Genomic DNA, 26,876 nt, shown 5'->3' on the forward strand with positions numbered 1-26,876 from the left:
CATCAGACTTCTGAGTTGGATAGACCACTGGCGGACCTGACTTGGTATTTCTTAAATATTTGCATTTAACAGATTTCTTGGCTATCAGGACTGTCTGTAGCTTGAGATGTTGGAGATTCCCTTCAGGGAAAGCCTTACTGCTGAAGGTGAATTCTTCCCAGTATGCTGGTGGGATGTCAGGGCCTGGAATGTGTCGAGATTAGCCCACCAAAGCCACCGTTTCTCCAAACACTTCCCTGTGGCCTTTGTGATGCAGTATTTTTAAATCCTCTGCGTGGTTCGAGCAGACCCAGAAATCCAGGTTCTAACCGCTCTTGTGAAAGATCAGAATTTTCCCTCTCCCTGCCTCATTCCATATGTCTTGCCAACTCATCTAGTAGTGTAATAAGTCCAAAGCAAACACTTTACCCAGGTATTTAAGGCAGGCAGATGGCTTTGTATCGGAAAGTAACGCTGTTCATCGGTTTGTAGCTGATGTCTATGTGCTGGGAATCTCAATGCCCGCACGCTGAGTGAGAGGGGTTGGGCGGTGGGGAGAGATTGCCTGCGATGAACGCGGCAAAGAGGAAGACTTGCGTGCAGAGAGGGCTGTTGGTGGCCCAGAAATAGCCTGTATTTAGAGTCTTGTCGACTTGAATCTGACCTTAGGCAAGTGACTCCCCTGCCCAGGCAGATGCCTCCCTTGCCGCACTGTTGTGTGCTGCAGTCCTTATAAACATCAACTACCACGTGGTGCCTGATGCAGTCAGCGTTGAAGAATCTCGCCCCCTCCTCCCCACTGAGCAATCGGGAAGGGGGAGTGTTTATTCCCCTGGAAGGAGGGATCCACACAGAGTAGTTAAGCAAGAAGTGGTTGTTATTCTGTCACAGGGTTTTGCCTGGAGCTGCTTTGATCCAACTCCTGGCAGAATAGCATCAACAAACACTGTCACCAGTGTCTCTTCACTTCTCTCTCCCTCAGTTTCCTCAGTCCCTGGCTCACATGCTGCCGTCAAGTTCATGCAGAGCCGTGCCTGGCACAGAGCAAGAGCTCAGGGCAGACCTGTGTTCCTGGCAGCCCCCGGGCGGATGCAGCGCTTTGATCATAGATGCTGCCCGTCTCACCTGGCCCCCGAGGACACCAGGCTGCAGAGAGCTCTGGTGTCCTCCCACATTTGTCTGAGAGTCAGTCAGGACCTACCGGATATCCCTAGGCCGGAGTTCAGGCACCCTGAACTCATGCACCGGGGTGGAAAGCATGTCCTCACCTATACCCGCAGTTTGGGGAGGCCTGGGAAAGGATGCACGTCCACTTCCAGGAGGCTCTGAGCTCCCGGGGCTGAGGAGGAAGGGACACCTGCCTTTACGCGGATTCTGGGGAAGATGCTGAGTTAACTAGTGAGTGACAGAATGGCTGGCAAGTGCTAAGGGGAGATGAGTTCTTGACTAATAGAGGTGTTTTGGTGCTTTGTACCCACATACTTTGGGCCTTATTCTGTTGATTTTGTAAGAAGCAAGATTTGGAAGAGAAAGAAAGTATGAACTTGCAGAAGCATCAACTCAGTTGTCTCATTGAGAGCCTGTTGGGGGTCCTGCCCCACACCCAGTCAGGAGAGGGCTGGAATTCAAGGGGACCTTTCCCTCCCCCAGCCCTCCCCACCCTGTGGAGGTCCTGGTCAACGGGGACAGATGATGACCTGGAGCTGAGAGAGGGTCCCCCTGTGATCCTCTTGGCCACCCCAGCTGCCTGGGCTGGAGCTTGGACCCCAAGAACCCTTCCTGGGGCATTGCTTGTCAGCAGCTGTCCCCGTTGCCCTCAACCCTCTGACTGCTCCACCTGGAACCTTCCAGAAGACACTTTGCAAGCCGTGGCAGCAACTTCACGCTGCTGAGGGATCTGATCTCAGCCTTGACACAACTTGCCACTCCACTTCATAAAAACGCCAGTCAGATAGCCTCAATTTGGAGATAACGTGTGGTGAGTTACTCTTACGCCACGCCACTGTAATGGAAAATCAGCCCAAGATGGCCCTGTATTTCTTCCCGCTCCTGAAAGTGTAATAAACTGAAATTCTTAAAGCTCAGCGTCAAGACAACTGGTCAGCAGCAGCTCAGAGCCTGCCCAGCGGAGGCCGTGGGCTGGGAGTCTCTGGTCTTGCCCATCCAGGCCTGATGAAAACCTGGGCTGGGCCTGCTTGACCCCTGTGCCTCTGTGATCTGCACCCTCCCTCCACCTTGCCCCGTCTGCCGGGATGCTTGCATCTCCTCTCTGAGAGTGTGGTCCCAGGCCCCGCCTCGTCCTGGACCTGGGACCTTGACAGCTCACATGGCCTCTCTGTCACTTTTTATCCCTAAATGGTGTTCAAAGTCCTCACTTCTCGGGCACAGCCACCGTTGCTTCCTCGGCGTGTTCTCCATGCCGGGTGCTGCCCTGGGCGCTCCCGTGTTTTCACTCCTTCATCCTGCATGAGTCCTGTGCCAACAGCATCCCCGTTCTGCAGGTGAGAAAGCTGAGGCACAGCAAGTTCAGTGACAGACTGGAGAGACAGGCCCCCAGGTCTGGCCCTGGTGCCCGCACTCTGACCCCCGCCCTCGGCAGGCCTGGCGCTTGGCAGGGGCCAGCACATGTTGGTGTCCTCTCCCCTTTGGGATGAACTTGCTCATTCCTGGATGGCTCTGGTAATAACGTGTGTTTCCTTGGGGCCACCACGTGGATTCAGACTCCGAGTTCCATCCATTCTTTCTGATTTGTCCTCATTGTCCAGTCCCCACCTGGTCAGGTCAGTGACGCTGCCTGAGTGGCTCCCGTGGTAGCTTCCAGCCACTGAGCCACCTGTTTCTCCACGATTCAATTTCTGTCTTTGGTTTAATCCATCCTGCTCTTTGCAGAGAGTGCCTTTCCGTGAGTGGTAGCGGAGCCCAGTGCCTAAGGGCTTGGGCTCTAATGCTGGACCAACAGGGCTTCTCTCTTACCAGCAGTGTAACTGTGAGCTAGTCACTTCCCCTCTGTGAGCCTCAGTTTCCTAACAGTGACATTTTTCTCTTAGAGGTGTTGTGGGGCTGTTGTGAAGTAGGACAGATAGACTAGTGCAGGTGAAATGGTCCCCAGGCAACAGTAGCAGGTGGGGCCACTCACACCCAAGCGACCAGGGCCAAGATAATCCTGTCTCTATCCCAGCGGGGGCTAAGAAGAATGCCAGCAGCCACCTCCATGGACGGCGTGCTGTCTCTGTGTTCGTCTCTGCCTGGGGATGCATCGTCCCTCTCCCCGCTTGCTCCAGGGAGACTCGGGAAAGGAAGGAGCAGGTCTGGGTCAGGCATCATAAACCGTCTGTAAAATGGGGATAAAAACAGAGCCTTCTTTCCCGGCGGCTCTGAGGACCAGGGCATCATGCTGGTGAAACCCTCTTTCAGATGGAGGAGAGCTCATTAGATGGAAACAGCTGTCACTCTAGTGGCTCTGCCCTGTCGAGTGATGTACACTGGCTCTCGCTGGCCTCCTGGCCCTGGGCCGAGCCACTTGGCCTGGCAGCGGGGCCCTGCGTGACGCCTTCCTTCCTCTGTGAGTTATCTGACATCATCTCCCACGATGGCCCATCTGCTCCTGCCTGCCCGTTTCTTTGTTCCTCAAACACCCACCCACCCTGCCATTTCTCTCCATGTCCAGCCCTTCCTCTCTGGTGGGAGCACCTCCACCACCCCATTCTCGGAGGACCACAGCAGTGCCCTCACTGGCTACCCTATTGCTAGTTATATCCACTAAAGCCCGTCTTCCCATAGCAGCCTGAGGGAGATCATGCCCCCCACCCTCCTTAGAAAGCATCCAGGGTTTTCCAGCAGACTGAAAACAAACCTCGGTTCTGCATCCCGGCTCACAAGCCTCACTGTGACCCCATCCACTTCCTCAGCATCGCCTCCTCTCGGTATGGAACTCTGACGGTCTTCCTGTTCTGCACCCCCAGGTCTCTTCCTGTTCCTGCCTCGGGACCTTTGCACTTGCTGTTGCCTCCACATAGGGCAGCTTTCTCTTGAAAGCTGTACCTGGCTGTCCCCTTTGCATCTTTATGTCTTCATTTAAATGCCTCTCCTTAGTGAGGCCTCTGACTTATGCATGAATCAAGGGCTGGCTTTGCCCTGCCTGCCTGCGGGGGAGCCTTCCATCCCACCTCCCTGCCTTCCCAGAGGCCCAGAGCCACCTGCGGGGAAGATGAGACTGTGCCTGACTTCTCATTTCCTCTGTCAATTATGCTCTAACAATGCCAATTACCTTCTTTGCTCCACATCATTTTTCTCAGTGTGTCTCAAGCCTTCCCAGGCACTGGGAGAAATGGGCCGCCAAGCTCTCCTCCCCACGACCGACCGGCACAGAGCCCAGCTGCAGAAATACATTGTCCTCAGGGCCTTGACAATGGGGCATTTGTGGATTGTGGCTGCTGGTGGTGGGGTGGGGCTAGAAATAGAGGTGCTGGGTGAGGAAGCCGTGGAAATAGGTGGGGGCTTTGGTTTCCTTGCCTGTGAGATGGGGCTTCAGCAGTGCACATCTCACAGATCTGGCTTGAGGGCGAAAGAGCCTTTATCACAGCACTTGAGGTGGGTGTTCAACAGGTGCCTTCTCCCGGCCTCCCGTGTCATTACTCTTCTTCTAACATCTGGGCTGAGCTCCCAGACATTCTATGGAAGACGTTCTCTGCCCAGTTTAGAAGATGAAAATGGTCCCAGTCATGCTCTCTCCTCAGTCCCCCTGGCATCCTCTGCCTTGGCTTGTATTTTCTCCTTTTATAGATCAGTGGGGCCCCTCAGTGGGTGGCCACTTCAATACGATTCTGGCTAGCTTTTTTTTTCTAACCTTAATTTCGTTTACTGTTTTGGAGAAACAGTGGCCTGGCCCTTGAGAAAGCATGCTGTTCTGGGCAATACACAGGGTGTCCTTACTGCTTGTAGTTGTATGACTTCAGACAAGGGACCGCCCCTCTCTGAACACCAAGTGTTTTCCTTGGGTGATTTCTAAGGCTTTTTTTTTGCTCAGAGATTCTAGGGTTCAGAAATCAAGGGGAAACTCTCAGTTGCAGAATGGACTGTGAATGCAAAATATTGTCTGCCATCTCAGTAAACAAAGGATGCGGCAGCCATCAAATCTTCAGCAACTACTGCCACCCCACCAGTGAGTGGAGGGAACTCAGGATGGAAACAAGCAGGCATCCTGGCCTCTGCAGCCAACCCCCAAGGAACAACTTCCTTAGAATGTCCAGGAGGTCCTGAGGGAACTCAGGATGTGGAAGAACAGGGGACTGGCCCTAGAGATCAAAGGAATGATTTCAGTGAGTCCAGAACTAAATTTCTTCACTTGTAGTATCTGATTTTCTTTAATTAACAATAATCTTTTGATGTTCCAACTACCTGGTCTTTGTCAACAAAAACTCACATATATCCTGGTTCCTCCCTTGCCTCTTTGGAGCAGTCTCTGAGAGCGATCTGACTCCTGGGTTTGAGTCCTCAGAAAGTCTGCCGAATAAAACAACTCTCAACTTTTAGGTTGTGCATATTTTTTCAGTTAATAGGACTTAGGGTTTATGCACGAATGTGGTCTCTCCAGTGGGAAATGTCTGTCTTTTGGGGCCATACAGGTCACGGTACCCATCTCAATGGCCCCACTTTGCTAGGGTAGGAGACCTGCTGTGTACAAGTCAACAGAAAGAAGAGAAAGGTGAGGAAGAGAAACGTTAAATCAGTGGCTCTTAACCTTTGAGAATCCAGTGAAAGCCATGAGCCCAGGAAAATTCTCACACGCAGAATATTTTGCATAGCATTTAAAAAGGTGTTCACAACTCTGGTTGAAAAGCTACTCCTGGGCTCATTTTGGGGAGGGGAGTGCTTGTTCAATTTTGAGTGGGCTTGGCACCAGCCTGCCTCCAGTGCAGACACCTCTGCTGCCCCCATTTGTGGATTGATGAATAGTTATGAAGACGTGAGGGTCACCCCTAAAGTATCCTGCTGCCTGAGGGGGGCTGGGCGGGGCCAGAGGGGAAGGACGTTCAAGGAGACAGAGTCACCAGGCCTCTTCTCTTTCCTTGTCCCCCTCCTGCCTGGTCCAGCTGGAGCAGAGTGAAGCCAAGTGTGAGGATGCCTTGAAGACCCAGAAGGCACTGACGACAGACCTGGAAAACATGCACAGTGAGCTGGAGCACATGACCCGCAGCAAGAGCCTGGTACCTGTCCCGTCCCGTCCCCCCCGCACAGGCCTACTGTGTGCTCAGCATTAGAGGAGGGACAAGGGTCTGATTGGTCTGACATCCATTGTAGACCTACTGGGTGCTCGGCACTCTGAGAGCACAGGCATCCTACTAAGAGCCGAGCATTTTAAAGATATGAGGGCACACATGAGCGTCAGCTGTGTGCTCACCTGTGCAGAGATAGGCAGGGAAACCTGCTGTGGACCTCATGTGTGCTCAGCCCTGTGGGGATGCATCTAATACGAGCCTGTTTGCTCAGCACCTGAAATGAGAACACAACTGTTGTGTGGCTATACTGTGCCCACCACTGTAAGTGGCTCCTAGTCATCTGTTGTGGTCCTACTGTGTGCTCACCACCTAAGAGGGCATGTATGTGCTCATCATTGTCAGGCAACTGCAGGCCCATTCTTCTTAGTGGAGACGAGGGTAACCCTGATTGGCCCAGTTAGGCTCACTACTGAAAGGGACCCAGCCATCTGTGTGTCCCTTGCTGATCAGGGGCAAGTGAACATAGATTACGGGTCTGTTACGTCAGCGAAGATTGGGTGTGGGTTTCTCCGTGCCCTGTCTGGGTGTGCAGGGTTGGCTTAAATTTATACGTAACATGTAAAATCCTGAAGTTTAGGTAGAGCTAGAGATTTATAGGCAAAATCTCATCTCAAGATGCCTGTTGGCCCTTTTGTCCCAGATTTTGTGCACTGGATTAAGGGGCACTTGCCCACAAACGTTCACACACACACGCACACATGCAGGGATGAATGTACAAACTCACATACATAATCACCAGGCACACAATCAGTGCCCTCGTAGGAAAAATGGACATCTAAATTTAGCCATATTTATCGAGCATCTGCTATATGAGGCCAAGCGCTGGAGATACATCTGTGAACAGAATAAAGATAATAAACAGATACATCTGTTCACGGAGAGATTACAGATAAATGGCCTATGCGCACTTGAATTCTACATATGTAGATTTGGAGTTGGGCTTTCGCAGACATATATCCACTCACGCACACACGTGCGGAGTTCACACAGTCACGTGCGTGCCCTGTACACACACACACACACACGCGTGTCACAGCCACAGCACGCACTGATGCAACCATGGCCTCCCTCACAGGAAGATCCTCACCCACCTGACACGCTCACAGGCAAGCCTTCCTTTGCTCTTCATCAGCCCCTGCAGCCCCTCTTACCCGCCTCACTCCCTCACCCTCTCCACTGTCCTGCCTCCTCCAGGTGGATGAGCAGCTGCACCGGCTGCAGTTCGAGAGGGCAGACCTCCTGAAGCGCATGGACGAGGACCAGGATGACCTGAATGACCTCATGCAGAAGCACAAGGACCTCATTGCTCAGGTAATGGCCTCAGCTGGGAGAGGGCTCGGGAGCCATCGGCGGGGGGAGGTGGGGGTAGTGGGAAGGTGACGTGGTTGGGCCACTCTGTGGTCTTCAGTTCAGGCCTTGGAGGGATCGATGCCATGAAGATAAGTAGGAATCGTGAATCACACTTATTTTTGTTCAAATTATTTTTGTTTTAGTTACAAAAGCAGCAGATTCATATGCTCATTGTAAATAATTTAAATAATAAATACATGTGGATGATAGAAAGTGAGGGCTCTCCTGCCCTCTGGAATCCTGCTCTTTGGAGATGGTTGTGTTCAACAGTCCGGTTCAGCTCTTTCTAAAGACCTTACTCTCTGTTGCCTCAGTTACTCTCTGGACAAACCTTGTGTATAGGGTCTGAGCAGAGACCATTAACCCATTTTACAGATGAGGATACTGAGGTACAGAGAGGTTCTGTGGCTTGCCAAGGCTGGTATCCAGGTCTAGGCTCCCAGTTACCTGACACTCAGAATAGTCCTCTTCCCTCAGAATTCTGGTCCCAGTGCTTTAGCCAGCTCATTCCGCCTGGGCTCTCTAGGGTGGAGAACGAAGCATGGGACAGGTGGCCACAGCTGTGGGCTTATGTAATGGGAGGGACTCAGTGAACACTGGGATGAGGGATATTGGGGAGGATGAGAGGTACCCTTTTGGAACCAACTGTTGTCACAGGCGATGTGAGATACGCAGGCATCTGTCGGAGGGGAAGATAGGTTTTCCAGGGGTCATTTCCCAGCAGAGCCTGTGGTCTCCAGGTGATATTTTTTTGTCTCACCAGTCTGCTGCTGACATCGGACAGATCCAAGAGCTGCAGCTGCAGCTGGAGGAAGCCAAGAAGGAGAAGCACAAGCTTCAGGAGCAAGTATGTGCTCAGAGCCGCCATGTTGTCACGGGGGATCTTGGAAATTGTCATTTGTTTATTCATTCGTTCATTCATTTATTTACTCAACTTCAGCTGCATGACAGATGAATCGAGAATAATCCCAGCAGACAGACGCACCCTATCCCCCCCAACAGACTCCTGCCCATGCTTCTTGTCAGCATCCAGAGACCACAGCGAGACTCAGCACGCATCAGTGCAGGATTTTCTCCCCCTGAGGGATGGCTCCAAGGAAAAGGGGATGGTCTGTGCAAGACAGGATCATCATCCCTTGTGAAATCTTCTTTTGATGTCGTGGTTCCTTCAAACACCCCTGAGTTTCCCTCTCTACCTAGCAGGTTGCTGTTATCCATGAAATTCTCAGAGCTCTTCTAGAACCACTGCACGAGCCCACTTGGAGTGGCTGTCAGTGACTGGGTCTCGCGCAGGTGCGCGCGGGCGCGGGCACAGCAAGCACAGCAGGGCTCGCAGGGCAGGAGTGGCCACTGGCTGGGTGCTTGCACCGTACCAGACGCTTGTCTCCGCCACCAGAAAATCAAGAAATGGGGCTGAAGGAAGGGCGCTGACTTCCCCAGACTCGTCCAGCTAGAAAGTGGGGGGCCAGGCTTGGAACCCTGATATGTGCGCTTGGCTCCCAGACCCACTCTTGGTGTGTCCTCTGATGCTCAGTCTTGCTGCCCACAGACAAGCTTTGGTCCTGCAGCAGGGCCGGGAGAGGAGGTGGGAGCAGCACTGATTGCAAGGCCGGTTTTAGATGCTGAAGGCACAGGAAACGTCACCTTCCAGCACCTGAGACCCAGGGCCAGGGTCTGGTGTGAGGGTCCTCAGATTGGAATGGGCAGTTCTGGTGTGTGCAGTCAGTGTGTCTCACCCAAGCTGAGCTGAGAAGGAGCGGCGTGGATGGGCCTGGGGCTGTCTCACTGGGACCCCCAATTCCAGGACTCAGGGCCAGCAGGTGGTCAGTGGACCTCTTGGGTTTGCCCACAGCTGCAGGTGGCTCAGATGCGCGTCGAGTACCTGGAGCGGTCCACCGTGGATCGAGCCATCGTCAGCAGGCAGGAGGCGGTCATCTGTGACCTGGAGAACAAGACGGAGTTCCAGAAAGTGCAGATCAAGAGATTTGAGGTACTTGTTGACATGTGGACACTGCTCAGGCCCAGAGCTTTGAGGGCTTCTGTGTAAGCCTTGTCCATCCTCCCACCGTCCACCTGTCCACTCATGTGCCTTGGTCTGGATTGATGTTACTCATCCAGCTCCCCTCCCAGGTCCCTCCCTCCCTCCTTTCTTCAGTCACACTGTCCCACAAACTGCCCATCCACTCAGACTACTCACGTCCTCTCTCTGTTTCCATGTACCACCATTGGTCCATCTGCCATCCTCCCTTCTCATGTGTTCTTCCTCTCTTCATTCTTTATTCTCTTCCTTTATTCTTTTTTTTCTCCTTCAGACTTTGACCTCTCTGTCTTGTTACCATGGATTCAGCTCTGCCCGTCTCCATCCACCCACTCATCCATTCATCCACCCGACACTCATTTTGAGCAGAAATGGATTTTGTACCTAGTATATGTTAGGCTGTTTCAGGTGCGTGGAAGACAGATGTATTAAACAGACTCTGCTTTACAGAAGCACAGAGCTTTCTCTATAGGATATGTGGATACAGTATGTACATAAACACCCATAATCTGGAGGGAGGGCTGTGAAGTTTGGAGGACAGAGGTCCTTTCAGGCTGGGGAATCAGGGAGGCTTCCAGGAGGAGGTGGCATTGCTGCTGGCCCTTGAAGGATAGGTAAGACTTGGGTGGGCTGGGGTGGATTTCTGGGATTATATCCCCGTTTAGCTCTGTACCCCAATGACATGAGATGTTACAGAGGAAACACCATCATCTTCACCTCCCACCTCAGCCGCTCCACTTGCTGTTTACCACAGTCCCCTGGGGCAGGTAGGAGAGAGTGAGAAGATGCCCCCTGAGAGGTCAGGTGACTTACTCAGGAGAAAGCCGGGTCACATCAGTGACAGGAGGAGATTGACTCTTGACCTTGGCTCCATCCTGGTCTAGGTTCTACTCTCTCTGCAGCCAGCCAGCTTACCCCACAGTGTGGTGGTGCGTCTGGACACTGGGAGGCTTTACCCCTTATTCTGAAACATTTTCTCACAACCCCCTGTTGGGCATTTGGTCTCTAAGAAGGCTGGATAAAGAACGGAAAAATTCTTCTTTGCCTTGACCCTCAGTGATTCTCAGAATGGCTCAAGGGATCCCTCAAGGCATAATTGTCTCTGCAGATCACCATGGAACTGTGATCCACTGCATTTTAATTAACTAAGTGTGGAATATTGAGCTATATCATATATCATTTTTTGGCTTGATTCTAGCATGGTCAAGTGATAGAGAAGAAAAGAAAACAACGATAGAATGACTTACGGCAGACTCCATCTCCAGATTCCCTTTTCCCCTCTGCCATCGTTACTGGAAGTTAGTGGTATCTCAGGTCCTGGAGAACTGCTCTTCTTGTAACCCTCCTGCTGCCCTTTGACATTGTTGCTAAACTCCATTTGGAAAGGGAAGAGGAAACAAATCGTAAAGCTTTTCTTTTAGACCATTATTCGGTCTCTGATCTGGAAAGGGGCTCGGAGTCCTTAGCAGAGGCCTGAAATATTCATGTGGGTTCAGTTTTATGTCAACACTTGCGTATTTGCCCATCAGAATTCATTGGTTCCAGGCTTGTTGGCCAACTAATGAATTGTACAGAGCGGCCCTTAGGTTTGTTTTCCGTAGCACTGGTGATGCCCACAGCTCTTCTCTCTATTCATGGTTTCACTGGGTCCTCATGGACTTTCCCCCCACACACACAAAAAGAAAAATGCCATAAAGTATTACAGCTGAGGCTCATGGGAGATTACCTGCTCAAACCTTCTCGTTGTACAAATCAGGAAACCAAAACACATGTTTGGGAAGGGGTTTGGGTCCCCCGGCATAGTGTTCTCTCCACGGCAACACTCCACCTCCCAAACCTGGAGCTGAATGAAGCCTGCTGTAAATATGAATTCCAAACCCTTACCCAGCACATCCTCTGCGTGAGACACTGAACTAAGCCTTCTGCGTAACTTAACGTGTTCAATCCTGACAGCATCCCTTTCTCTCAGAGAGGTTAAATAACCTGCCCAGGGTCACACAGCCAGGAAGAGGTAGAGGTAGGATTTGAACCCAGAGTACGTTGTGCTGCCTTCAAGAGTAACAGCTATCATTTTCTATGTTTTCTTCTTTTTTGTAACAAATGCTCAGAAACTCGGCAAAGGATTTCACTTTCTGTAGCCCCTATTTCGTGCCTCAGACCTCTAACTTTAGGGTGGGCGTGTGCTCTCGGCCCACTCCAGGTTCTGGTGATCCGGCTTCGGGACAGCCTGATCAAGATGGGCGAAGAGCTCTCGCAGGCGGCCACGTCCGAGTCCCAGCAGCGGGAGAGCAGCCAGTATTACCAGCGACGCCTGGAGGAGCTGAAGGCGGACATGGAGGAGCTGGTGCAACGGGAGGCCGAGGCCAGCCGGCGGTGCGTGGAGCTGGTGAGTGCCGGCCGCAGCGCCTGCGTGCCCTGAGTTGAGGGTCTAGGTGGGAGAGCTGTCCCGCCTTCCGGCATTCAGGTGGGAGCCAGGGGGCAGGTCTTGCGGGCTTCTGGGTTAGGCTGGAGGGAGGGACGGGAGAGGCGATGCTGCCATTGGCTGCAAGCTCTGGGGGCGGGTCCCAAGTGAGCCAATGGCATTCACTCCTGCTGAAGGCCTTCCGAGTGCCTGAGTCTCAGCCTCTGGGCTTTCTCTTCCCACCGCACAGACGTGCTCCCCTGTAGGTCGGGGCGGCCTCCTGTGAAGAGGAGAGAGGCGGTGTTCATTAAACGTCTCCCTTGCACGTAGTCTTAACACCCATAATATCATATAACTGTGGTAACAACCCTGTGAAGTTAGAATTGCCATACTATTTTATAGGTGAGGAAACGGAGACTTGAAAGAGGTGAGAGAACTTGTCTAAGGTCGTATGTCTGAGGTCACAGATCTGACCCAGTAAGTGACAGAGCTCTTTCTGAGCTGTTAGCAGCAACCACAATGAGAAAAGATCAGAACGGTCACCTAGGCCACCTCCCATTCATTAAGCACTTGCTCCGTGCCAGATTCCGGGTTAAACGTTCTCGTTTAAATCTTCGTATCAGTGCTGTGAGGTCGGTGCTATTTGTGTCGCCGTTGCCAGATGGGGAAACTAAGGCAGGGGGACACCCATGTGCCAAACTGAGGCCCAGAGGGGTACATTCGCTTGCCCAGGACCACATGCAAGTAAGGCTTTGAACCCAGGACTGTCCAACTCTGTAGTCCCTGCTTTGATTCCCTGAGCCGTGCTTTGCCCCCTGGTGTGGTCCAAGGTACGTGTTCAGATTTGTTTCCTTCCATTGGGAAAGTTTCTCCACAGTTCAGTGAATTTTTCTGAGAAGAGTTTCCTACAGGGATCACAGCATCTGAGAGAGCCTGCTCCTCCTTTCCCGCATGCGTCCATATGTCCCTGAGACTCCAGATTCCTGCTTCTGTAACCCGGGAGGCATCTGGCCCCCACTTCGCCAGCCACCCGAGAGCCTTCTCTGAGATGACCTACAGCGTGCTGTGGTGCGACCCAGAGGCCTTTAAATCACAGTCGTCATCCCCTTCCTGCCCTGTCCACTTGGGTTTTGTGACAGGTCTCACCACCTTGTCCTCCTGCAGCAAGTATATTTTTCGGGCCACTGCCTCCCACGGCCAGTGTCATTCCCATCAGCTTTGTCCTTGACAAGCCAGTAGTGCGGCTGCTGTGTGTGGGGGGGGGAGGGGCTCCGCACAGAGACCGAGGTTCCCAGACAAGGCGCAAGCCAGATGACTGGCAGTTCTTCCTCCCCTCGTGGCCCTGGGAGAGAGAAAGGCTCTATCTTCCAACTGACAGGATGCCTTCCTCATTGACAGCCCTGCTTCTCATGCAGCTGAGTTCCCCTCCTGCCAGCTCCGGCTGGAGCAAGAGAACATCCCCAGCCTTTCTCCTCTGATGTCTTCTTTAGCTGGCCGGACACCCAGGCATCCTGGTCAGATCACATAGTGGCTTTCTTCCTATCTCCTCTACTCTTTCTTTCTCCCCCTCTTCTCTCCTCTCCTCCTCTCTCTTCTCACTTTCCTTATCCTACCCCCATTCCCAGGGACAGGTTAAGATCTTTAAAGGCCCTAAAATACTGAAAAGATTATGATGCAACCCCCATAAATGAACCAAAACTATAAAACACAAAACTTGCATGTATGCTGAAATTAGACCCGCACCTTTCTCTGCTTTCTGGTTGCAAGATTCTGGGTCACTTTCCCAAGGCTGAGCTACTCTTGGTGTGTCTGTGGTTGGGCGGCAAATTAGTTTTCTAGGGCTGCTTTTATAAATTACCAAAACTGGGTGACTTAAAATGAGAGAAATGTGTTGTTTCACAGTTCTGAAAGCCAAGTCTGAAATCAAGATGTTGACAGGTCCGTGCTCCCTCTGAAGGTTCCAGGGTAGGATTCTTCTTGGCCCTTCCAAATCCTGGTGGCTCCAGGCGTCTTTTGGCTCATGGCCGGGTCCCTCCAGTCTCTGCCTCTGTCCTCTCCTGTCATCATTCCTGTGCACATGTGTCTCACACACCCCTCTGCCTTTTTCTTGTAAGGACATCTGTCGTTGGATTGAGGGCCCACGCTACTTCCAGTTTGATTTTGTCTTGGGATCCTTACCTTAATTATATTTGTAAACATCCTTTTTCCAGATAAGGCCATACTGGCTGGTCCTGGGAGGATGTAACTTTTAGGGGCCACCCTTCCCACTGGGCTGGTATTCTCCAGTGATCCTGCTGCGTGTTGTTTTCTCAGTGAGTCTGAGGATGAGCGGGGCTCGGGAACAGGGCTGGGCTGGCAGCCCCGTCCTACCAGCGGGTGTCCAAGTCTCCCTCAAGTGCGCTCCGTGCCTTTGAGCCCTGGGATATTTCCAGTAGGGGAAGAGAGGATATGTTTTCTCATATAATTTATTCATTCATTTATTCATTCAATGCCGACTATGGGCAAGGCACGGGGATGGATATTAGAAGGGGGAGGGGAATCATAAGATCCCTGCTCTTTGCAGAAGCTCACAGCGTGGACACAACACAGCTCAGTGGGAGAGTTCCGTGAGCACAGCCTTTTTCAGGTGAGCCCTGTTTCCATTGGTAGGCATCCTGTCCTCTTCCAGGTTTCCCAGGAGAGGGCCTCTCACCTCTCCAGGTTCATGTCTGTGCCCTCAGTTTGCCTTCCTCCAGCCCACGCCTGTGAGACAAGGGGGCGGCTGCTCTCTCTGTGCAAGGCAGTCAGGGTTCTGCCTCTTTCATTCATGCGATCACTAGGTATCCCTGGCTTTTACTCTGGACCAAACCCAGTGCTAGATGTTGGGGACCCAGCAGGGAACGTGACACACTCTCAGCCTTGAGGAGCTCACACTGAATGGAGAGGTACCTCCAAGGCCACTGCTTGTGTATTTCACACGGTCCCCTGTAATGGGCGTTCAGAGCTTCCACGGGCAAAATAAGAGTCCCTGTGCTGGGATTTGGAGGATTCTTAGGCCAGTTGGCATCATGCTCCCGGTCGCCACTAGAAATCATTTCTTTGAGTAAAAGATTCCCCTTTTCATCTTCCATTTTTAAAGTTCAGATCTCCTTGGGAGGGATAGGATATGAATTTCTCAAGTCCCCAGTCCAGGCATTCACTCATTCATTCATTCCCTGGGCAAACATGTGTTGGCTCACACTGTGCTTAAGCTCTTTGCAGATGTTGCTTCTTTCGTGTTCATGTCGACCCCAGCAGGGTCAGAGGTGTGAGGTGCCCTGCCCAGGGCAGCAGTCAGGGCTGCCAGGGCCAGGGTGGGCTTCCCCGTGTGTCCAGCTCTACGGCTCTCATTTGGATACCATGCTGCCCTTTCAATCCAACCCTGCTGAAAAGCAACTCTGCCATGGGAGACCCCAGGAAAGGATCCCATGCTCTGTGCCCCGATAAGAAGCAGGGAGGATGTTGATGGATCTTCTCTCCGTGTTACTTTCCGCCTGTCCCAGCCTGGACCATTTGTCACTGTTGGTGTTGGTTTAAAGGGCTGCGAGTTGTTTCGGGTGAATGATTTACACCCCAAGCTGGTGCACCGGCACGTCCAGATCAGGATCAATTACCCTGACGATGGAACTTCTCTTCCCAGAAAAAAGAAAAATGAAGTTTTGCCATTAATTTTCGTAAATGTACTATTCCTGGCGACTCCAGGAGCCATTATGGAGAAAAGAATATTCTGGCTGTAAATCATTCAAGTCCCTTTGTCATTGGAGCAGTGAGACAGCTCATCTGTGGATTTATATCCTGTTGTTTTTCAGTAGTTACAGAGCCCAGGGGAAACCACCTCAGACCCAGACAGGTTGGTTGGACAAGAGGTCAAGGGCAGTGGGCAGAGCTGAGGGTGGCAGAACGGCCTGCCCTCTGCCGGCTTTCAGAGGCATCCGTTTCAGAGGCTTCACCTGCTGGCTTTACCCTTCAGCACCATGGCCTGACTCTCAATTCTTCACTCTTTCTGGAGCCTGGTGTCCTTTTCACAAGCTTTCCAGGTCTTCAAAAACTTAGTTGGTGCTTCTGCTCACTCTTAGCGCACTGCACAGTGACCCAAGCCAGAAATCACAGTGGCCTGTCTCTCCGGCTCACACAGATTAATGGTTGTACCTGCTGATTTTATCCTCTGTAGGTGTTTTTCATATCCATCCCTTCCTGTCCCAACCCCGCTTTATCTGTCTGCATTTTAATCTGTAGCCCCTCTGGTCTGGGCCTATACAGTTACTGTGTATCCTGGCTCCCACTATTCCTCCGCTCTCACTCCTCCCTGCAGAAGATCATTCTATAAGGGACACATCTAACTGTGTCACTCTGCTAAGATATCTTGATGGCTCTGTGCTGCCTTCAGCACAAGCCCCAGCTTCTTCCCAGAGCCTCTGAAATCTAGGCTCTGTGGATTTTTCTGCCTTTGGTTGTCAGCGTCACGTCATCTTGCATGCTGGGCTCAAGCATGAAGGGAAGTGTTCAGGACCCAGCGCAAGTTATTTCTTGACTCATCACCTTTGTTCTCATGCCTTCTGCCCGCCCACTCAACCTTTAAAATTCAGATCAGGGCTCACCTCCAGGAAGCCCTCACTGTCAGCCCCGCCTGTTCTAAGTTATATGCCTCCTCTGTGTTCCCGCACCCTTCATGTTCACCCCGTTGGTGTGCGTGACTGTAACTGCTCGTGTTCTTGGCTTCCCAGGCAGGGAGCACCTGAGAGGGGGATTGGGTTTTGATTCTTGGTCTCCAGCATTCAGTTCAGGGTCAGGCATAGGATCGATCTCATCAGTGGTTGGCTGAATGAATAGTTTCCACAACATTTTTAAGTTTTACCTTGTAAGAGATCATCTCCAAAGTTAAAAATTGGAACTTCCAGAGCAATGCACTTCAGTTTGCATCCTATGATGTGTCTGTTCTCGTGTCTTGTGTTACGGGAGATGCAGATGAGAAAGGACCAATGTCTGTGCCTTTGGATCAAGAGGAGGAGATGCATGTGTCTGTAAATAATTCTGATACAAGATGGGATGTCGGGCGAAGGGGGAAGTGGTTTGGTACAACCAGGAGACCTGGAGAAGGTTGTGGGGAGGCTGTGTCACCTGAGGGTCTTAAATGATGAAGCAGTATTGGTGGCTTTGGGAGAGTAGCTGTCCGATCATGGTCATGGTGACCTCACATTTGAATTCGGCAAGTGACTAGGGAATGGCTGCTGTGTGGCAGGCAGTGTCTAGGTCTCTGGGAAGGCAGTGGCAAACCACATGGGGATATAGATACAGAGTCCTCAACTCTTCCTTCCTTTCTGCTCTTTCTGCTCTCCTTTCTCCTTACAGCTCCCCAGTGGGGACGGGACGCCAGCTGCAAACCCCTCCCTCCCTCCCACCCTGTAGCCTTTCTTCTCCGACTGCTTCTCTTGCTAGACAAGTTCTCCCTTGTCTATGTGTGGGCATGTTATCTCTCTCTCTCGCTCTCATTTCCTCACTCAGTTGTTCTGGCTCATTTTGAGGGGAGGATGTGTGTTAGTTTCTTAGGGTTGCCGTAACAGATTACCAAATGCTGGTTGTCTTAAAGCAATGGAGATGTATTCGCTCACAGTTCTGGGGGCCAGAAGTCTGCAGTAAAGGTGTCAGCAAGACCACACCCCCTCTGGAGGGTGTAGGGGAGAATCTTTCCTCCTTCCAGTTTCTGGAGGCTCTGGCGTCCCTTAGCTGTGGTCACGTAGCTTTAATCTCTGCCTCCATCTTCACATGGCCTCCTCTTCCTGTCTCTGTGTCCTCTCTTATAAGAACACCAGTCATTGGATTCAAAGCTCCCCTACTCCAGTGTGACCTCATCTTAACTAACAACATCTACAAAGATCCTGTTCCTAAAAAGATCACATCCTAAGGTTCCGAGTAGGATAAGAATTTTGGGGAGACACCTCAACTCATTACAGGATGGTAGAAAGAGCACTGGACATGAACATTGCAGAGCCTCAGTTTCCCCATCTGTAAAATGGGAGCAAAATACAGTCAGTCTCACTGGGTGGCTGTGTGGAGTAGATGTGATGGTGTATGTGACAGTGCCCAGTGACAGTGCACAGGAGGCACGTAGGAGATGCGACTTTGTTTTGTTACTTCTCTCGTTCCTCTTCTGACTCTCTCTTCCTCCACTCTGACTGCATCATCAGTCTGCCGGCCCACTTCCCTATCAGGTACCGTGTTTGTTTACCGTTTGTCACGTGCTGGGCATTGGATTAATACTTTACGTGAGTTCTCTCATTTGAACCTCACCCTTGGAGGTAATTATCCCCATTTTGCCAATAAAGAAACTAAGATCAGAGAACCGAAACAACTCCAAAGTCCCAGTCCCAGTTAAGTGGCAGAGTTAGAATCCAAATTGAGGTCTCACTAACTCAGACCCATGCTCTTCCTGGTAAGCTTTAGACACCTAGTATTCGGTCATTCAGGTACATTTTTTTTTTAAGTAAGTCGTAAAAATGAATATTGCCAATTCTGTAATCTTGGGTTTCTTGGTCTTGGCATTATTGATACTTTATGTTGAATAGTGGTTGGCGGTGGGGGCGTTCCGTGCTGGGTATTTAGCAGCATCCCTGGCCTCTGTCCAGTAGATGAAAGTAGCCCCCACTCCTGGCCAAGTCATCACAGTCAAAAATATCTGCAGACATGGTGGAATGTCCCCTGGGGAGCGGAGTCACCCATTAATAATTGCTGCTCTGATCTCATCCTCACGGTAACCCTGAAGGTAACACCTGGGATAATCCCCATTTCTCAGATGGTCAAACTAAGGCTGGGGGGGTGACCTGATGTGCCCCAGGTCACAGAAAAACTGGGCTGGGATCACATCAAGAAGAGAGAAATGCCACGGGGGCAGGAGGAGGCAGCTTGACACCCCACCCATGAGGGAGAGAGATAGCCGTTCCAGCCTTTGCGAGACCCAGTGGAGACCTCACCGCAGAACCTAATTCTGAGTGGAGTGGAAGGCCTCACTGCAGACTGTGTACTTTTAATAATGTTTAAATAAAACATGGGCGCATGGGTGTGATCTCCACACCGAGCCCGGCTTGTCAGCAGCCCAGGCAGAGCCATAAATAATTAATCGACAACCACTTACGGCTCTGCTTCTGTTAAATCCAGCATCAATTATATATGGTTCATGAATCATTTATTTGGTGTTACTTTGGGGTATATTTTCCACCTTCGGGGGAGAAGATAAACAAGAATGTGGGGCCGAAAACTGACAAAGGGGCGGCTCCCTTCTGTATGGGTGGATTTCCCTACAAGGCACAGGCCTCCCACTGGTGTGATCAGGAGGGCCCAGTGAACTTGGATTGGAGAGGACTCTGCCAGATCACCAGGAGCAAGGCTTGGGTGGTGGTGTGCTGGCACATGGTTCACAGCCGGCTCTCCAGGCTCAGTGGAGTCTGAGTGTGCAGTGCTTTCCCACCTCTGTGATGTAAGCCACCCCCCCCCACAACCCCTGGGGCTGATTCTGGCCAACAGCATGATGTCACTGAGTCCGGGATTGGGAGGCCGTGACTGGCGGCACATGGGTACAGCCTCTCGCGCAGACAGATGTGATGGCCGTAAATACTTCAAAAGCGCGGGGAAAGTGTTAGTAAAATTAGGAAGCGGGGTGTGTTTGAATATGTGTTACCTTTGCTATTAATGTGATTTAATTGTAAGTTTTTATTATTCAGTTTTTAATCATGTGTAGCTGTGTTTAACACCTGGCTTGCAAAATTCCTGAGGTTCAACAGTCAGCTCTTAGAAGCCCGTAGGAGCTGCTTCCAGCCAATCAGTGGCGTGGAGTCTTCTTGGGGCGGGGTCACCCTGCCCTGGTCAGGAGGCTGCAGAGGTCGGGGAGGGGCCTGAGTGCAGATGGAAGGCTCTGAAGTCAAATTTCATTACTCACTGACTGTCGTTTTTTTAAGCCACATTACTTCACCATGAGAACTCTGTCCTCTTGAGGATTTTCTTTCACCTTGTATGTGAAAGGAGTGTGGTCACGATCTACCGAGAAAGACTGAAGCGAGTGGTCCACTATGCCCTCTCACCTTTCCTGGTACCTGCCTCTCCTGAAGGCGTGCCTGGTCCTCTGTCTCTACCTTGTCCTCTCTCCTGTCTTTGAGAATCCGCCACATCTGGTACGGGCTTCAGGAAGCCCAAAGCCAGATTCTGTTTAGTTTTCATGTTTGTTTTTTTCTTTTGGTTTGTTTTGGTTTTTTGACCACCCAAAGACCCCTATTTCCAAATTCTAGGTCAAAACACAGCCCCTCCCACCACCTGCACAGCCCTCACCAAACCCAGAGTGTTAAGGGTTTCATTTTTAAAAACTCTTTAGTGTTTTCTTCTCGCCAATGGCTCGGAACTTCAGATCATAAAGATGTATTATTTTGGCTGGAAACTGAAGTATTTAAAAAGGCCTTACATATGGAGGGCATTTGGGGCCATGAGCAGAGTGTAAATAATACCTTTTATAGCTCTCTTGACAAGGAGATAGCACTCCTAATTACTGCCCCATTATCTCAGCCTGATCCAGAAAGGCCCGACGCGTTTATAAACTCTCTGTTCACACACTCTCCATTCGGATCGGCCTCCCACGTTCTAGGGGAGCTAGCAGGGAGAATGTGGGCCTGTATCACACCCCTTCCAGGCACCACAGGCTCCTACTTGTCTCCCCACAGAGGTTTCCATACAAGAGAAACTTGGTCCTAAAAGGAGCTTAGACCCTGGTGTCGCCAGCCCCAGACACGTTTCTGAAACGAAGTTCCTTCCAGCTTTCCTGATCCCACACCGTGAATGCGTGGACTGCGCCCGGTTCGAGAGGTGTTATCATCTAGAGAAATGAGTTTCTGTGCATCTGCCTCTGAGATGAGAGATCTGGATAATAAAATCTATTACAGAAAGCCCACCTAGGAATAATTGGGTCTATTACTCTCTGACTTGTGGCTTTGTTTCTGCATGGAAAAGAGGCTCTCCAGTAATTAATCAGAATCTAAAGTTGCTAATACCAATTACAAATAACGCGTGGAGCCTGGAGATGGCAGGCGAAGAGCAAATACTGATCCTGTCCCTGGAGACTTCATCAATTGAACTTTTATCACTTTAGACTTAGTGGAAATTAGAGTAACTTAGCTTTCCAAAGTTAATTACTTAAAAAAAAGAAAAGTGGGAGGAGATACTGATTGATGCAGGTATACATTAAATTATTCAAATAAATCCAGTTGAAATTGTTTAGATGAGATTAGGCTACACTTACCTGCATGTGAGAGAGGCTTGGGAAGGTGAATCTTCACAACCAAAAGCACGCTCATTGTCCCAGTTGGACATCTTCAGATGGGAGCCCCAAGTCAGACTCTTAATGTTCTGAATTCATTTCCAAACTGTAATTTGGTTTGAAAGGTCATTCATCCATTCATCTCCTTTTGGTGCTTTTGTTTTTCGGCTGAGCTTAAACAATGAGAGAGTAGAAGGAAACCTCAGAAATTGAGGATAGACCAAGAAATGGTAAAGGAAATGGCTTTTACTGGGAGATGGGCTGATTTGGAATTGTGAGTGTATGTACGTGAGTGGAAATGGATGAGCAAACTGGTTCAAGTTACGGCTCTTTTGATTGTGACAGAAACAAAACTCAAATTGGCTTAAGCAAAGGAGAGTTTATCAGTTCACCTAATGAACTGATCTTTTTCAGAAAAAATATTTGCTTACCTTTTCCCTTGAACATTACTTAGCACATAGTAGGCATAAAAATGCACATTGAATGACATAGGAGCTTGACAGAAGCGGCAGAGAACTAGGAGTCAGGAGACTAGGTGCCATGGCTCTCAGTGCCATGGCTTCCCCACTGTGTGACTTTGGTCAAGACACTCACCTTCTCTGTGTCCTTGTTATCTTATAAAATGGAAATAATCATTGCAACTCCCTCACAGAGCTTCAGGGAAGATTTAATGAGATAATGCATTTAAGTGCTTATCACAAAGCCAGACACAAAGCAGACTCGCTGTCATCATCATCACCATTGTCATTGTCTCAATCTGTTTGGGCTGCTCTAACAACATACCATAGACTGGGTGGCTTATAAACAACAGAAACTGAGCACTCACAGTTCTGGAGGCTGGGAAGTCCAAGGTCAGGGCACTAGCAGGGTCGCTTTTTGGTGAGAGTTCACTTCCTGGTTCATAGCTGGTGCCATGGTGGAAGTGTCTAGGAATCTCTGTGCCTTCTTTTATAGCAGCACTGACCCCATTCATGAGGTCTCTACTCTCATGATCTGATCACCTCCAAAACCCCACCTACTAATACCATCACCCTGGGGGTGATTTCAAAATGTTAATGAGGTGGGGGCAGACATTCAGACCAAGCAGTCATCCTCGCCATCACCTCCATCATCACCACTACCACCATTGCCATCCTGATTGACACCATCATCCCTGCCACCATCACATCATCACCATTACCTCCATTCCCCACCAGTATCACCATCACCACCACCACTGTCATCACTGTGAGAGTGAGACCCAGAGCAGAGAGCACAGAGGAGCCCCTCAGAGAACAGGCAAGCACTGAGCTTCAGAGCGGAGCTACAAGCCTAGGCAGTGGTTTAATCATTTCCAGTTTGACAGTTCTGAGAATTCTGTCCCCTATGTGCTGCATCCCCCCTTGTGACCTGTGGGTTCATAGATGTCTTCTTATTGGTGCTCAGCGTCCTGGGCACCAGCTTCATTGGAATTCTGTTCTCTCCCCAGTCTTTCCTTGGCTGCATTCCAGGTAAATGACGCGAAGCCCATCCTGCTCTGCCATCACCTCGGCCGCCCGCTGAGATGATTAGAATCAACACATTCATTTCCCTAACAGCATTCTCATCTTACCCCCAAAAGTTTACAAATGGAAGAAGAAAGGGAAAACAAGCTACATCTATCCTTGCTCAGGAAATTTGCAGCTGTCTGCAGCTGACATCCACCCAGCTGGGCAGCAGAGCCAGCCTTCCTGTTGGCTTTTGGTGGGACGTGACGCAGTTGATGCTGTCATTAAAGTTTGACAGTGGTCTAGACACTAAGCGTCCTGCCGGTGGGAGGCTTATAAACAAACACTCAGGGGAAATCCTTCAGGCTCCAGCCTTTGTGAGCAAATTGTTTGGTGGATGGAGAGAAAAAAAGAAGACTGATGTAACTGATACAACTTCTCAGTAAAGCAAAGGGAAAGAACTCGGAAGAATTTGGTTTTCCCTTCTTCCTGAGAGCCTGGAAACCTCCTGAGGTGGCGCCCAGGTAGCAGTGGGATGCTCTCTGCCACGGATCAGCATGTGTTTTCTGTAACAGGCCAGGTAGTAAATATTTTATTAGACTTTGTGGGCTGTACTGTCTCTGTCACAACCACTCGTCTCGTCCCTAGCACAGAAGCAGCTGTAGACAGTACATGAATGCGTGAGCATGTGTGTTCTAATAAAACTTTATTTACAGAAACAGGCGGTGGGCCAGATGTGGCCCATAGTCTGTGGTGTGCTTGACGCCTGCTTCAAGCTCTTTCGGAAGGAAGAGTGGAATAGAGAATGGACCAGACCGCAGAACTGGATGTAAATCCTGGCTCTGGCCCTTCCAGGCTGCATGCACGGGACAAGTCACCTGCTTTCTCTGAGTCTGTTTCCTCATCTGTAAAATGGATTATAAGGTAGCCCAGAGATTAAAGGAGTGTCTTGCACATATTAAATGTCAATAAGTTGTAACTCTCCCTAGGACCCAGTCCTCACCCCTGCTAACAATCATGAGGGAGTAAAACTGATTAAAGGCTGCCTGGTGCCTTCCTCTTGGCCCCAGCAATGGGTACAGGTTCGATGATGCAAATCTTTTTGTAGCTCATTTGAAAGTCTAGTGGCTCCGAGTTTCCAAGGATGGTTCTTCTGTTGTCCATTCTCCCAGGGCCCTCCCACACCAAGATGCCTTCCCTGGCCCCGCCTACGCAGTTTTCATCACAGAGGCCCGGCCTCGGCTGGAAAAGCTCAAGTACACAAGCCAACATGCTGTGTACACACTTCTGTTGTTAGAAGGAGTAGCTTACGTGGCAGCTTCATGTGGGGCCAGCATTAAAGTCTGTGTCTGCAAGCCAAGGACACTGGGTTTCAAAACTAGCATCTCATGTCTTAATTCATGATTTTTAGATGAGGTCTTCAGGTTAGTTCTGACTTTTGTCTGAGGATGCTGATGGTTAAGACTCATTTAACCAGAGAGGGGGAAAGATTGCTCTTCGTAAGAATAAGGGTAAACAGAACCTTGATTTGTGACTCTGGGGGTTTTTGGTTTTTGTTTTTTGTTTTTCCTGTGATGGATGTCAGCTGGAGGTTGATTTTAGGTTGGGTTATGTATAGTTTGTATTTACTTACTTCTGTTGTCATTGTTCTTGCTCCTGTGATTATTATTATATAACCGCCTACCATGTATGCCAGGCCTACTCATGGTGTGGGTATTATGTCATTTAATTCTCCCAAACACCCTGTGACCTAGCACCAAATCAAAGTTTCATTATCAGACCAGCAGCCTTGGCTGCAGACTCTCATGCCCCCCACACCTTTGAGTTAGGGTCTGCATTTTAACAAGACCCTCAGGTGACTCAGACAGACAGGAGGAGCCCTGATGCAGGTGCTTCCTTGTGACAGTATTACAGATGAGGAGATGGCAGCTGGGAGAGGTTAGAGACAGGGCTTCCTCCCATCCAGACTGAATCCACAGTCCACTGCCCAATTTAACTTCTGGTTACTGCCTTTATATTACTGGTTTGGTTGTATAGCTTCTATGTCTTTTTCCCCAGTGACACCATCTCCTTCCTAGCGTTAGGATTTGCTTTCTTCTTAACTCTTCCAGTGTGGGGCCCTGGAGTTAACCACACACCTGGGAGTGGTTCCTGTATCTACTGTCATGAAATATTTGCATATGCAAAACTGAGAACTTCCTGTTTAAAAAAATGAGGTGGTGCTCTCAGTAGCAATCTCTGGGGTTTCCTGGGCACTCTGCCCTTCAGAGCTTTGAGTCTGTAGAACATAGAATAACACCTCTTTGAAACTTCAAAACCTTGGACAAGAAGCACAGAACCCAAAGGCTCCTATAAACTTGGAGTTTCTCCAGTTTTCTCCCCTGGTGCTATGGTTCCAGCACTCGGGACAGGTGAAGCACCGTGGTTTCCCAGATACTTAGATTATTTTCCACCTCACTACAGCAGATAGAAATTCTCTGGAATGGTGATGTCCAGTGTGGTAGCCATCAGCCTCATGGTTAATTAAAATTAAAATGAGAAATTCAGTTGCTTAGTTGCACCGGCCACCTAGGAAGTGCTCAGTAGTCATGTATGGACAGCAGGCGTAATCTCAGGCAGGCATAATTGTTTTGTGTATAATCCAGGAATAGTACACTTACAAAAATTAATGGCAAAACCTCATTTTTCTTTTTTTCTGGGAAGAGATGTTCCATTGGTGGGGTAATCCCTGGTGCTGGGAGGAAAACAAAAGAACCCTGTCTCTGAGCTGGGTCTGAGCTGGGAGAAACTAGTGAGAGGCCTTGGAGTCCCCTGGGGAGCCAGGCCCTCAGTGAGAGGCAAAAGATGACACTGGCTGCCTGAGAGGCAGGATTGACAGGCCTGGCGAGAGCCCGGAGGCCCAGCTGCCAGGTGGGGTTGATGAGGCTGTCCTTCCAGGCTGTCCCTCCCAGAGGCACATGCCCCTGGGCCATCACCTCAAGATGTGGAGGGAAAAGACAGCTCATCGCTTGGTGGTGGTTTTTCCTTCCTGCTGGGCCAGTAAGTGAATAAATGGACCGTGAGTGGCCAAGTGGCTATTGTAATTTTAGACCCCATCAGAAGAGTGTTCACAGAAGTGTGGAGGGAGGGCGCTTCCTTCCACACCTCTGTGTCTCCCTGCTGGGAGTCCGGGCTTGCCGATGTGCCAGCCTGAGCGGCATCGGAGAGGAGGGGGCGGGGGCGGCCCAGGAGCTAACTCTCACTGCCTGTCTGCCCCGGGCTGACCTTGTGCAAAGCACTTTCAATGCACCGTCTAATTAAATCGGCACTCTCCACCGTAAGAGCGAGGTAGTATTTTTATCTCTCTTTTACACATTTTAAAGAGGCTTACAAGAGCTGAAGTGACTTGCCCAAGGCTGGAGAGCTAGGAAAGATTGGTATCAGGGTATATCATCGATCCCTTGGTTGCCAAAACCTGTGCTCTCCATCACAGCACTGGCATTTCTCCAGCATCGAGGGCACACAGATCACCTGGGGAGGTTGTTAAAAGGTGGTATCTGAGTTGGCAGGTCTGGGGCCAGGCCTGAGAGTCTGCATTTCTAACAGGCAGCCCGGTGATGCCGCTGCTACAGCCCTCAGACCCCACTTGGAGTGGCTGGAACTACATCAGACTTCCTCCTCATTCCAGACGCACTGCAGCCATGAAAGGGGGTGGTTCGTGTTCTTAAGATGGGGTCACGCAGCAGGAAGTGGTTTGTTCAGGGTTCATATTGACATCTGCCTGATCCAGAGCCTGGGTGTTTTCTAAAATAACATCTACCACCTACCATTAGGCCTTTAGCTTGGCTCTCAACTGTTGTTGATTTTGCTCCCCAAGGAATATTTGCAACATCTGGAGACATGCTGCACAACTTAGGGGTAGGAGTGCTGCTGTATCTGGTGGCTAGAGGGATGCAGCTGGCTGAGCATCCTTAAAGGCGCAGGACTGCTGCCCTCTCCCTACCAGCAAAGGATTATGAGGCCCTCATGTCAGTGATGCTGGAATTGAGAAAGCTTTGCATTTTAGCTCAGT

At 50.4% G+C, this 26,876-nt stretch overlaps 1 protein-coding gene across 7 annotated transcripts in view; it reads left to right on the top strand.

The window, feature by feature from the left end:
• The window catches only part of MYO18B (myosin XVIIIB), a 215,563-nt gene that overhangs the window by 146,031 nt on the left and 42,656 nt on the right, over positions 1-26,876 (top strand). For 6 of the 7 annotated variants that reach the window (XM_074356762.1, XM_074356764.1, XM_074356761.1 and 3 more), the window contains 5 exons: positions 6,072-6,185; positions 7,452-7,568; positions 8,371-8,454; positions 9,460-9,597; positions 11,846-12,031. In XM_074356762.1, coding sequence (XP_074212863.1) covers positions 6,072-6,185; positions 7,452-7,568; positions 8,371-8,454; positions 9,460-9,597; positions 11,846-12,031 — 639 coding nt within the window. Of the gene's footprint in view, positions 1-6,071; positions 6,186-7,451; positions 7,569-8,370; positions 8,455-9,459; positions 9,598-9,919; positions 10,054-11,845; positions 12,032-26,876 lie in introns of those variants that run through there. The other variant, XM_074356765.1, reaches the window with a different exon arrangement.

Source organism: Camelus bactrianus, chromosome 32 (assembly GCF_048773025.1).
Source record: "Camelus bactrianus isolate YW-2024 breed Bactrian camel chromosome 32, ASM4877302v1, whole genome shotgun sequence".
Lineage (NCBI taxonomy): Eukaryota > Metazoa > Chordata > Mammalia > Artiodactyla > Camelidae > Camelus > Camelus bactrianus.